We start from the raw sequence: 12,996 nt of genomic DNA on the forward strand, positions 1-12,996 counted from the left end.
TGACTGCAGCATCATTCAAAAATAATACCGGAATACTGAAACGCAGTGCACTTTTTCTTTTTTGAATGGGTTCGTTATTTGAGCCGCCTTTCCTCTCTCTCTCTCCCTCTCTTTCGGCCTCTCTCTCCTAATCTTTCCCCCTCTCACTCCCTCTCCCTCCCTCTCCCTCTCTCTCCCTCTCTCTCCCACCGTGTCTCACTGTTTGCATGTGTCTCTCCCCCTCTCCCTCTCCCTCCCACGTCCTCTCTCTCTCCAGTACATTTCGAAGGGGGCACGGTTTCCCTGTCAGAGGCAGCTCTGTGTAACAATAGCTGTGATTGATCTCCCTCAGCCCCCCCCACCCCCACCCCTATCACCAACAAGGACGAGGGAGACGGATTTGGACCAGAGAAAACTGCTGTAAGTGATTAGATACGGCCAGGTCTCGCTGACCCAGCGATGACCCCCATGGAGAGCAGCGACGGTGTCAATCCCTATCAACCGCAAATCTGACATACAACGAGGGTTATAAATATAACGGCTAACAGAGTTATATGTCGGAGGGGCAATTATGTCAACGATGAGAAAGATTGAGACGGATTTTGAAAGGTTGACACACTGGTTTCGTTATTATTCTTTGATGAGCCCAGAGGCACCATTATACCTGGACACAAAATGCAGGTTGACTGACACTACGGTAATGTTTACTGATGTTTTTCTAGATAATCATGTAGCGCAGAGGATTAAAATGCCAACCCCATCAGATGTGACGAATAGGGTCTAAATACGTGTTGTATTAAGTCACACAATTGGCATCCCATTCATCAAAGGGCATGTTTCTCTACCAACACCCACTTCCATTTCAGAAGGGTGTTTCAAAGCGATTTTGGTGAAGTCAGTCAACTGAATCTGAATCTTGAACGCTATTGTTTAGATGTCTATTTTAAGATGGTCACGGCAAACACATTAAGCTCTTCACAAATGCTGTCATCCTAACCCAGATTAATTGCATGATCTTGTCCTGTCTAAAAAAAAAAGAGGGAGAGTTTTCGTGGTTAAGTTAAAGCTAAGCCTGTCCTAAGAAAGTTCACCACCACTAATGACCCTGCTTTTCACCCAAACTTCCTTATAACCTCTTGACCCCCTTTTGCTGTCATCAATGGATCTTTATATATATTCCACCCAAAGAGGCACATATCAAAGAGAATATATCAGCGGTTCCCAACATTGGGGTAGGGACCTCACTTGGGGTCCCCTGATTTGCACATGGGGTCAGATGAGATGATTTAAAGGTCTCATAGACGTCCGCATACAGAAAGCTTATGATTCATAGCCATGAGCAAACTACTACTAGTGTTAAGTTAAGCGATGCGATTACGTCCCCTGGGACAATGATGCAGATGGAAATGGCTAAAAAGTGTGGAAGCAGAAAGTTGAAGTTGGGGTCGCCGAAACCTTCACCTTTAGAAAGGGGTTCAGAGTGTTAACGAAGGACGGGAACCACTGGGGTAGATGTAGTGGTCAGAGAAGCAGAGAGCCTGGCTTACGGCCTTGGGTGAGGGCCAGGTGGGGTAAGGTCTCGGGTGCTCTTCTTACCTGTGCGCAGGGTGTCCAGGCACTCCTGGCTGACAGGCACGGGGTGAGGCATGGAGAGGACATCCGCAAGAGCCTCCACAATGCATTTCATCACCTCCAGGGACATAGGAAACACAGGGGAATGATGGGATAAGCTACTATAAGTATGGATGTTTTCTGCGTCATATGTATGTCATGTTGTTTTCCTTTCCCTGTTGAGTTCCAGTTCAAGATTTGTTTGTCACATACAAAGTCACCCTCGTACAACATGTAGTGAAATGCTTACCCTGTTGTTTACTTATTCTAAGGTGATAGCTGTACTAGTGGTGGTGGTTGAAGTAGGGGTATGGCAAGTAATAGGGTTAGGGTGGATTTGGGGGGAACTGTATGTTTTTTTATTTTCACAAGCTAAACTTAATATTATACTTAGCTTTTATATTTATATGCATTTATATGGCTGGCCACGGCCAAAATAACTCTTAAGGTTTTTAATTATGAATGTGGAGCGCTTTGTAATCCGAGATGTGAGACTCAAAGATGAAAGCATATCAAAAATGCATTTGAATTTCATGACGATCACGCTGACGATTATATTTCAAAGGACGGTCGCTGTCTCCAGTATCTCAAATCTCGTATTAACCATGGGCTTTACTCTTCTCATGTTTGTTCTGATCATCTGTCCTTCTTTCTTTCCCCCCTCTCTCCCTCTCTCTCTCTCTTTCTTCCTCTCTCCCCATTCTCCTCATCTCTTGTTTGTTCTTGTAATCTGTCTTTCTCTCTCTCCCTCTCTCTCTCCCTCTCTCTCTCTCTCTCCCCTCCTGCTCCTCTTTATTTTTGTATCGATGTCTCTCTCTTCCTGTCTGCCACCTTTCCATCATCCCTCTCCCTTCTCTTCCTCTCTCTCTATCTCTCTTTTCCTAATTTCCCTGTCCCATCTCCCTCTCCCTCTCTCTCTATCACTCCCCTCTCTCTCCAGTTGTATATCTGTCCGTCAATTAGGATGTAAAATGAATCGACCAAGGCAAGGTCATGTTCTCCATTGCCCTCAATTGAAAAGTGGTGTCTCATTTGATTCCAGCTGTGACAAACTGCTGCTGCCTCTGCTATCTATCAAGGGTGAGAGACTACGCAGAATAACTGTCTGACTGCTATTTTCCATTGGTTTAAATCAAAGCAATTTAAAAGTTTAACTTCCTAGCACTTTCATAGTTCTGGTTCAGAAATAATACGCATTTCATAAAATAAATAGCCTAGTGCGATAATGGATTGAGAGGAATAATGTTTACATCATATTAATATAAATTAATAAATTGATAGGTCCTAATAATAATAATATTTACCTTGACGTCGCCACTCTCCAGTTCACCCGAAGTGACCGGCAATGACAGAACTGTATGGAGAGACGAAATCATTAAAATAATTAAATTACCAAAAACTGCCGGCATTTTGCGATTGTCACTTGAAGAGACGCAACATATGCCCCGGTACTCCCCAGTGCTCAGCGCGTGGCACTGTCCGTGGTTCTGAATCCGGAACAGCGACCCGCGGTAACGTTCTACATTTAATAAGCACTCACACTCGCCATTGATACAAATGTTAAGATAATTTACGTACCGCAAGTAGAAAACGTGACCAACAGGACAACTGCTCGCTCGATCATGTTTTCTTTATTCAGAATCAGCAACGATTCACTCTCCAGGAAAAAAATAAATGTCTTCGATTTCAGAAGATGGTAATCTATCTCCCCCTCCTTGAACGAACACAGCAAGTTATGGATGCATGGTGGACCAAACTCTCCTGATGTCTGACGCGCTCCTGCCTTCTCCTGCACCAACGATCCTCGTCTCTATTACCACGGACACCTAACAGCAAGAGGACCCGTTTTTATAGTTACATCTGCATAGAGGAAATGACATCATCGTTAGGCATACGGTTGTCACCTCTGAAAAAAAAGAGAGGTATATATAACAGCAAGCACAGTTTTTTTCACTTTATGTTTGCGGTCCTAATCTCGATTGCAGGAAATTGCTCGTTGGCTAGTGGTGCCACAGTATAGTATAACTTATGTTACTTGAAATCATACAGCATAACCTACATTCCAGGCTAACAATGCCAAAGTTTACATGTTTAAATAATTATTAAGAACACACAGACACACACACACAGACAGACATCCACACAAAGTTGCATGCACACAGACACACTTTATAGTGTATGTTTAAATACAGTTTGTGTCAATAGATACATATGCTTTTTATCAGTTTATATATCTAGGTCGAGATCAGTAAACAGAGCAACATTTCATATTTGTCTGCGTTTATTAAGGACTACGGTTCCATTGTCTTACTGGATGATGGGAGATTGGATGTCTCTGCTTCCTGATTGTGTTGCTAGGGAACAGTAAATTGAAAACCTTCCTGCTACAGTACCTTCTCTCTGGCACTTGCATCCTTGTTGCGTACGGGTGGCTTGAATAGCGAGGGGATGAAAAGACAACCCCCCTCACACATTATTGATAGAAATCTAATGAAATGTTCCAGGTTAATGTGCTTCATGAATAGGCAGTGTGACACACTTTTATATTATATTATATATTTTATATTATTTGCTCTTTTGTTACCAAGGCGGTGTCGGCCTGATGCGTTTCATTTCCTATTGGATCAGGCGCCGAGACCTATCTCGTCCCACACATATTTGCACAGAATCAAGCAGTAAAGGGACTGTTTGCACATAAAGTGGGATTCTCAATGAACGCTATGATGGAGTAATTATGCAACAACAGCTCATTGCATGATTCAGCTCATATGATAAAAATGCTACTTACAAACCCGTTAACATAAACACTATTAGGCCTATGATATAAAGTATTAAAAAACACAAATCTAGGCCTTCTATCTGTTATTAACAGGACTCACTCAACTACTTTTGTCCGATGATTAGCCATTTCTGCCCGTCTGAATTCACAGTGATGGATGGTAAATGCACACCATGTCAGATTATCGTATTGTCTGTCAATGATCCTACATCTCTAAATGCTATGGACTGCGCCACTGTTGTAGCCTAAACTCTGCACACACTGATTCACCAAAGACAGACAAAGACCTTTCCACTGAGAATTTGAACAGCAAAAGCACTTGTTCTCTATATACTATACTATTATACTCTCCACTCTATTTAACTGTACCAACGTGCATGCATAAGCCTATATAACCTTTCCCATTGTGTCATTAAAGTTGGTCTATCTCGTGGTGAAGCCTCATCGCCGAGACACGTTCGTGCCCCAATCCATGACACACGATATGAGGGTGATACCGCCTTCACCTGCCCGTGGTGTTTACCTTCATTACACCTGCTCCGCATAATGAACTCAGACATGAATGGGCCATTCAACCTGGAGTGTCTGATCGTGTTTCATGGCTCCTGAAGTTGAATGCTCAATGTATAGAAACATTATGTAAATAACATTTTCCAGTATAGCCTAAATGTGATATTTGTGTCATTCATGGTAATTTCTAACATGATAAAGGAAATGTTCATCATACAGCTCAAATGCAAATGAGTTCCAGAATCTAATCCACAAAAGTAGGCCAACAAAGACAGCAGCAGAATAATAAATGGCTGAATTTTCTGCACATTAGTTGTTGATGGAGCAGAAATAATGATAACGATCTGAATACCAACAAAGGAATGGTAAAAAAACGACCCAAACCTAAATTAAAACCAAAAGTCCTGGGCCAGGCTGCCGTCTGAACAGTTGAGTTCTCAGTCTACAACGGGAGTTCTGTAGGGTTTCCGCTGACATGAAGTCGGTTGGGGGATCGATCCACCATTTTGGAGCCAGGACCCACCGTTAAAAAAGCAGTGTAAGTCGGTTTGGATTAAACGTGTCAGCTAAAAGACTAAATAGTAAATAGTATCGTCCATCCTTGGCAGACACCAGTTCTTTTGGCACTAGCCGTGTGTTGAACGTGACAGACGGCCGGGGGCGTTATAGTAGAGTACAAAGAGCTATGCAGGCTAACGGGGCCCAGAGGACGAGGGGGCGAGGGGCCCACGGCGGAGACGCAGAGGCTGGGTCTTCCAGGACAGGGGGCGGGAGGCCATCCCTGCTGGCTGCACTGGGTCGGGTGAAGATGTATGGATGATCCTTCGGTTGGACAAAAACAACAACCGAGAGTCAACGAATAGAGCAGGCACCAGAATGACGTCAGCACTGTCCAAGGGGATTTCTGTCTTTTGGAATGGTGGTAGCTCTACAAGCACACAGAACCGAATATAATATTACTAATAAACAGACTCCTTTTAGTTGACTAGGAACATAACGTATTATCGGTATTATCGAGGATAACTTGCATAGCAGCTATTGTTTATATGAATATGACCCGAAATACAGTGCTTGTAGTGTGTGTTTCATATACCTTGTATTTTGTATCTTTGTGTGTTTGTATGTGTGTTCATACATGTGTTAAGATTTACCAGTGATGGACAGATCAGGTCGATGGGGTCTGAGAAACTGCTCACCATGAGCTTGTGTCCTTCGGGCTGAAACTGAGAGACAATAATATGAGGTGCTAAACTATTTGAATCAGATTCTCTCATTAAAAGCATTTTCTTGAAAAGGTATGAGGTTTTGGTAACATCATGACTCCTAGTTCGGTCTGAATGCCTTGTTGAATCATAACTCAATAGTTCAATCTGAACTCCAAGTTGAATCATAACTCGTAGTTCAGTCGGAACTAGTTCAGTCTGAACTCCTAGATCAATCATTACTCATAGTTAAATCTAAACTTGAGGCTTGAACTTTTCCAGTTCTCATAACTCTTTTGATACAGCAAATATGTCATATGTCAGAGAGAGAAAAAAGAGAGAGGTTAGAGAGAGTGTGAAAGCGAGGTTAGAGGAGAAAGAGAGAGAGAGAAAGGATAGAGAGAAAGAGGGAGGTTAGAGAGAGAAAGAGAGTGAGTGCGAGAGAGAGGTTAGAGTGAGAGCGAGAGTGACAGAGGGAGGTTAGAGAGAGGTGAAAAAGGGATTCCAATACAGAGAAAAGAGGTCACAGAGAGAAAAAGAGGTTAGAGAGAGGTGAAAGAACCTACCATGTTGTTCCAGAGCCCTTTAGCAAGCTCCTCATGTCCCTTTATGGTGAAGTGGAAACAGTCATGTGTGAAGAATGTCATGTCTATCCTTCCACTCTTCCCATGGAAAAAAAGAAAAAGATATAATAATGTGGATTTTATTCCTGGTGAATGTTTATGATAAAATGGTCTAAGATTAGAGAAAAAACATTAATCCCCTTAAAACATACATTGATAGAAGTCATTTATTTTCTTTCAAGATTCACGGTGAAACGATGCATATGTCATGTGTTCAAAACAATCAGAGTCTATAGGCACATGGTGTGGGCAGCAGGTGTGCTGCACATGTCTGAGTGCGAGTGTGTGTGTGTGCGTGCGTGCGTGCGTGCGTGTACTGCTGACATGTTTTAAGAGAGGACAGGACAGGTTCAGTACCGGCAGGCGGGGAGGGTCGGAGTTCTTCAGGAAGGGCTGAAGAACGACCGCAAAGTCGTCCCGGAAGAAGCGATTGCTGTAGAGGAGCTGCTCTAGACGCTTCTAGAAGTCAAAGAATGGTTCAAAGTAATGTACTCAAACTGTCGAGTACTAGGTCGTCGATTTTAGCTACTGGATAAGACGATCTGTATTATCTTTTTTGGATGACAACAATTCAAATTGGAACAGAGTTAGACGGTAGAACATTTCCGTTTCAAGAATCGATCAAGTACACAGTAAGGATCTGAAGGGAGACTATCGCTTTCCTCCGTCTGGCTGCTCCATTAGTTATGAATAAAAGATCTAACCTGGAACTCCAGATTGACCTCTACGAGTTCCCGTAGTTCAGGAGAACTGGCCACTGGCTTGATCAGGCAAGAACAGAAGGACCTGAGAGAGAGAGAGAGAGAGAGAGAGAGTAGTTTGCGACCATAGTTTGCAAAGACTTCTGAGATGAGACATTACTAGAAACTTTAATTCATAGCAGGAGAAGGAGAGGTTGTAATGAAACACTTTGAATACAGCCTTGGCACCGTACACACATAAAGACCACCCAGTACCACCCACAAATTGTGTTAAATTGTGCAACAAAAGCTACCATTCTAACCATGTGTTAACTACAGCCCAGCTGAACGAGGGCATGCCAGTATCCTGTATATACTGCACCTCGTCCAACAAAAGTCACGCTCTGATTTGGTCCGAATATAGCTCTTCACACCAACAACACGTGTGAGGTTTTGAATCCAGCGGCCTTTCCAGGAATAAAAGTCCCACTGTGTGAGCAGCAGAAGCAGCAGCAGCAGCAGCCAGGTTTCAAATGTAAACCGTTGGGCTCTCCATCTGACGAGCTTTTGCATGGGGTGATGCGACTGAGTCATAATGTACCCCAGGTGGTCTCAAGGGGACAGCTGGGGAGAGCGAGAGAGAGAGAGAGAGAGGGAGGGAGAGCGAGGTTAGAGAGAGAGAAAGGTTAGAGAGAGAAAGAGGGAGCTTAGGGAGAGAAATATTTGAGAGCGAGGTGTGAGAGAGAAAGAGAGAGGTGAGAGAACCTACCATGTGGTTCCAGAGCCCTTTAGCAAGCTCCTCGTGTCCCTTTATGGTGAAGCCGAAACAGTCATGGGTGAAAAGAGATCGAGAGCGAGAGCGAGAGAGAGATCGAGAGAGAGAGAGAGACTCACCGCTGGAGCAGGCACCCTGGCGCAGGTCTCTGGACCTCCCGCAGAGTCTCCATGGGGAGGATCTGGACCACGTTGACGATCATCCGAGGCACCTGCAGGACCACATGAGATCATGATTCCTAGTTCAGTCTGAACTCCGGGTTGAATTACTCAATAGCTCAGTCTGAACTCCTAGCTCAATCATAATCATAATTTTTTTCTTATATTTCGTGTATGCAGTGTCAGGTCTCATTAAGGCTAAGCGGCTCTTTTCCCAACAGAGTCCTAGGATGGCATGGTGGTTAGGGTGTCGGCTGATGGGAATCCCAGCTGAAAGGCTCTAGCTTTGAATCCCTAAACCCACAGTCTAAAGTTCACTGTAGGTCGCTTGTGATATAAACGTCTGCTCAAGGCCTCAATGGTAAACATGATGATAACCCAGTGGTCAGCGATGCTAACACAGTTAGCGCCAGTGTGTCGAGGTGTCCCTGAGCAAGGGCCCTCACCCTGACTGCTCCCGAAGAGCTGGATGTCGCCTTGCATGGCTGACAGCGCCGTCGGTGTGTGAATGCGTGCATGAATGGGTGAATGTCAGGCAATCTTGTAAAGTGCTTTGGACAAAAGCGTTATATTAATGCATTCCCTTTTACAATATCAATGGAGGGAGGTGCATGCCGATGTTTTTTACCTCATTCATCAGCATTTCCAAGGAGACGGTCATGTAGTGGATGAAGTTGTCGACTGAAAACAGAGCCTAAAAGGGAACGAAATATGTATTCATTCAAATGAATGAAAATGACTTGTGAATTAATGTTTAGTAGGAGGGCGTTTGAATATACCTTATCTTTGCAGTAATCACAAATGTCATTCATGCCAATGAGAATGGTCAGAAGCTTCCAATCCTCCTCAAAGGTGAGACCCTGTGATTAGGAGAAACAGCATCAAGCGTGTTGAAACGTCTCTGTTCCCAAAAGGCCCAGAGAACGGATCAGATTCCAGAACACAATACAGGACATATACATATTTCTTTGTGGACAGTTCCATAATCAGCACATCGGCCCCTTTGAGGTCAGACTGAGTGCAGTTTGGTGACCTCCAGAGTAAGTTGCTCCAGGGCCCATTCATCAACCAAAGGTCCAAACCAAACAAGTTCTCATCACTCTCATGCTGTGTTGTCTTATATGCTGGAAAATTGCGGTACCTCATAGTTCCTGAGAGTGTCAATCAGATATCTTGTCTGCCCAGGGAGATTGCTAGGAAACAGACAAGAGTATTCTCTTTATAAAGCAATAACTATTGAATCACACACAACAGTTTGGCAGAATGAATCATGAACAAAGAGATTGAGTTTGCCTTGTAGACCTCATCCAATTCCAATGAACAAACTCTTTAACCACATTTACTATTGACTCATGTACAGTCCCTGAACCGACACGTCTACCCAGTGAACAGTGAACTCGGACACGTGTCAATAAGGAGCAGGAAAGCGTATGGGAGGCTTTCTCGAGAAATGCCTTGCTCAAGACATTGGGGATTAAACCAAGTCACCTTCGGGTTTGGAACGGAAAACCCTAGCCACATTTATACAGTGGACACTCACCTGTCCACTGTGTACACACTAGCCTAGATTGCCTCGATACATACTAGACTAGAATGTTAAATGGTCTAGGATGGATCGACAGACAGACGGACAGACAGATAGGAGGGTGTGTTCATCACGGGGCTGTCTCACAAGGTGTTGTGTCCGGTGACGGCCAGGTTGAAGCCTGTCTCGCTGAGCGGGGCCGTGGTGCCGTGCACCGTCTTACTGGGAGCCGCCCCCAGCACACTGGGATTGTACAGCTTGATGATGTCTGAAACACATGCAGTTCGAGTGAGACCAGTTCTCCTCTGTAGAGAGGGGGCTTTCTGTAGATTCAATCACATAACTTTAAGTGAGCTGGCTTTCTCCACACATGACAGACAAGACATTTAGGACACTGCAAACATAACAAAAGCACAGCATTAGTGAAAGGGAAAGTGCAAGTAATGCATCCTATTGAATGACAGGGATCAGAAGGGGGGGGATGATGATAAAATAATATTAACAATTAAAAATAAATAAATAAAGGGCGGGGGTAGCCATCATTACTTTTGCTTGGGGTCTGTTTTGTTCATCTCTCTAATGACAGAGGGAACAAAGCACAAAGCTCACATTGTGACTGCGGTGGTCAAAGCAAAAGAAAACACTATTTTGACTTGAGCGAGGCAGAGACAACAGGCGGAAGTCGGGAGGGATGCTTTTGTGTCGAGCGTGGAGATCCCTTACTCGCCAAGGTGATGACGTCTTGGAAGGAACCGTAGCCCCCGATGCTGAGGGACACATCAGCCGGATGTTATTGTGATAGAAAAACGATGAGCGCTGCCAACTGTGGAATGGCTGTGATCACCGACTCGGGTCGCAGTACCTCCATGACACGTGACGGAATTCAATAGGGATCCCAAGGACGTTGGAGGCGTTGGCGCCGATGGCAGTCTGCGATAGGAGGGGACGGCAGAAACATTATCAGCCACGGGAAAGAGGAGTCTCATGTTAGCAAAACAAATCTTTCAAGGACACGGATGCGACAGACAGTGATGACACACAGACATCACATCCTCTTTGCAATACAAAGAAAGTGTCGCGGAGCAAATTTAAGGATAAGAATTGTTTGATCATAAAATATGCATCAAAACGGTATAAATAAATACAACTTACGGTCATAGAGTCTCCCAGGGCAGCAATGACTTTGATGTCGGCCGCCTTCACTAACTCGACTGTAGGGGTCAAAGGTGAGCGGACTATTTGAGAATTAATCGATAATGTCTGTGTCTGTATGTGTGTGTGTGTGCGTGTGCATTGCCCTGACCTGAGGAAGGGACAGAGGGAGAGGGACTCATGTCCGGACATTGGAAGAGAGGATGTTTAAAATTCACAGGCCTAGTTTTCTCTGGAAACTCCTGAGATGGAGAGGGGGTGGTGTGGGGGAAGAGAGAGAGAGAGAGAGAGACAGAGAGAGAGATACGGAGAGAGAGACAGAGAGAGAGATACGGAGAAAGAGTCAGAGAGAGAGATTCAGCAGCAGCAGCAGCATGACTTAATGCTCTACTTAACCGAAGCCGCTCTTGCTTCTAATCAATGAGTTGATTAGAATTAATAGCACGTTATAATACTTGCGCACACGCCATGTTAATTGTGTTAGCTTTTCTTAGCGGGGCCTGCCGTGGGCCAAGTAATCCAACTCAGACGTTGATTCAATCTGGGAGGATTGTCTGGTGCGGCCGTTTCACTGCAGTTGTGTTCTGATCAGATTGAACGTGGCCAAGGCAGTCCTCTTCATGTGCCTCGAAGCATTCCTGTACCAAACCTATAGTCCTAATCTCTAGTCTACCACAATCTCTGGCTATATGATAACGGTATATATGGATCAGAACTTCTGGACGGCTAAACTCCAGAAAAAGCTATTCGACAACCGTCTCCCTTGCTAGTATCACCCGTGATGTTGTTCATTTAGAAAAAATCTTTCGTATCTGAGTGAGAAAGGCATTATAGATGACACAGTTTGATCTCTGATGGTTGCTTATGATAAAGAACACCAACAATTCAAATACAATCAAATTCAAGCTAAGCATAACACAATTACACTTTGATCAGTCATAAGGCTGTCAACAACACTTTATGGAGGTTTAGATAAAGAGGTCAAAGGTGATTTTTACCTCGTTGAGAGCTGCCTGGTTGTAATGTCGTAGTCCCTCTTCATATTCCCACCACCACTCATTTCCTTTGATGGAAAGGCAAAATCACAAGTATGATGCAACCACCTATTAAACATCCCAAACGCATCACTGGAACTCTTACCATACATTAAAACCCCTTTTACATACATCTGTACACAGGCGTTTACCTACAATAACAAAGTTCTGGTAGTTTTGCGTGTTCAACAACCCCTGTAACGCTTCTGTAGCGAGCTTGACCCCCTCATTGTGTAAACCAGAGTCAACCTGTCTGAACCAGGGCCTCTGGCATGGGACGCTAACTCCAACAAAACCAACATAACACCCCTGTCCGCACTCTCCAATGGGAGGCCGTTCGGTGGGCCTGTTCTAGCACTTGCCTTTGCCCGAGCAGGACGAGAGAGCGCACGTTGCCACGGCGATCCAAAGCCACCCCATCATGGTGTGTGCGGTTGTGTGGATGAGACCCGGCCCGCACAGTGTGATGACACGGATGCGTCACTTTGTGTTGGTCACCTTGCAAAACTATCCCCCTCCCACAAAAGGGCTGAGTGACACGGTGAAACAAACGCACCCTCTTTGACATGATTATCAGTGTAGGATTGATATTGGTGCAAAATCATAATTAAGGAAGATCAATTACATTTTTTGGACAGGTGTTAAATATCCACGTCTTTTATTCTTTTCAGTACAAACTCATTGTGATGGTAAAAATGCAGTCATTAAGTCTTATGCCAGTGTTTGTTTAAGTTTAAACAAAATTAGAATAAGACTAGTTACTTTTATACAGGGGGCTGGTCAATATTTCACTGTTCGTCACTCGCAACATGCTTCTCTATACAACTTTCCTCTATTTTGCTCGGTTTTTATTGCCAAAGAAAAGTATTAAGGATAATACGACAAAAACAAAACAGTGACCAGATGGAAAAATAGTTGAGAAAAGCAATTGGCAAAATGTTGAAAATAAATGTATTTGCTTCGTTCCT

At 44.1% G+C, this 12,996-nt stretch overlaps 2 protein-coding genes across 4 annotated transcripts; both read right to left on the reverse strand.

Moving 5' to 3' along the window:
* Positions 1-362: 362 nt before the first annotated feature.
* Positions 363-3,570, reverse strand: chga (chromogranin A). The gene is made up of 3 exons (XM_060042307.1): positions 3,169-3,570; positions 2,895-2,944; positions 363-1,669 (listed from the first exon to the last, which is right to left on the reverse strand). Exons 1-3 carry the CDS (start codon positions 3,212-3,214, stop codon positions 1,523-1,525), a joined length of 243 nt encoding a protein of 80 aa, XP_059898290.1. The 5' UTR covers positions 3,215-3,570; the 3' UTR covers positions 363-1,522.
* Positions 3,571-3,853: 283 nt separating this feature from the next.
* si:dkey-177p2.18 (phospholipase B1, membrane-associated) lies at positions 3,854-12,818 on the reverse strand. Of its 3 annotated transcripts, none has more exons than XM_060042061.1 (16): positions 12,391-12,818; positions 11,993-12,057; positions 11,146-11,236; positions 10,995-11,053; positions 10,705-10,772; positions 10,566-10,609; positions 9,990-10,110; positions 9,459-9,510; positions 9,097-9,177; positions 8,946-9,011; positions 8,279-8,370; positions 7,409-7,490; positions 7,062-7,163; positions 6,648-6,743; positions 6,031-6,102; positions 3,854-5,701 (listed from the first exon to the last, which is right to left on the reverse strand). In XM_060042061.1, exons 1-16 carry the CDS (start codon positions 12,449-12,451, stop codon positions 5,543-5,545), a joined length of 1,311 nt encoding a protein of 436 aa, XP_059898044.1. In that variant the 5' UTR covers positions 12,452-12,818; the 3' UTR covers positions 3,854-5,542. The 3 variants fall into 3 exon arrangements, with proteins under 3 accessions (XP_059898044.1, XP_059898045.1, XP_059898046.1); XM_060042062.1 differs by lacking the exon at positions 12,391-12,818 and adding an exon at positions 12,185-12,378 and having other exon boundaries at positions 5,111-5,701; XM_060042063.1 differs by lacking the exons at positions 3,854-5,701; positions 6,031-6,102; positions 6,648-6,743; positions 7,062-7,163; positions 7,409-7,490 and adding an exon at positions 7,542-8,008.
* Between the last annotated feature and the right edge of the window lie 178 nt (positions 12,819-12,996).

This window comes from Gadus macrocephalus, chromosome 21 (genome assembly GCF_031168955.1).
Source record: "Gadus macrocephalus chromosome 21, ASM3116895v1".
Classification (NCBI taxonomy): domain Eukaryota; kingdom Metazoa; phylum Chordata; class Actinopteri; order Gadiformes; family Gadidae; genus Gadus; species Gadus macrocephalus.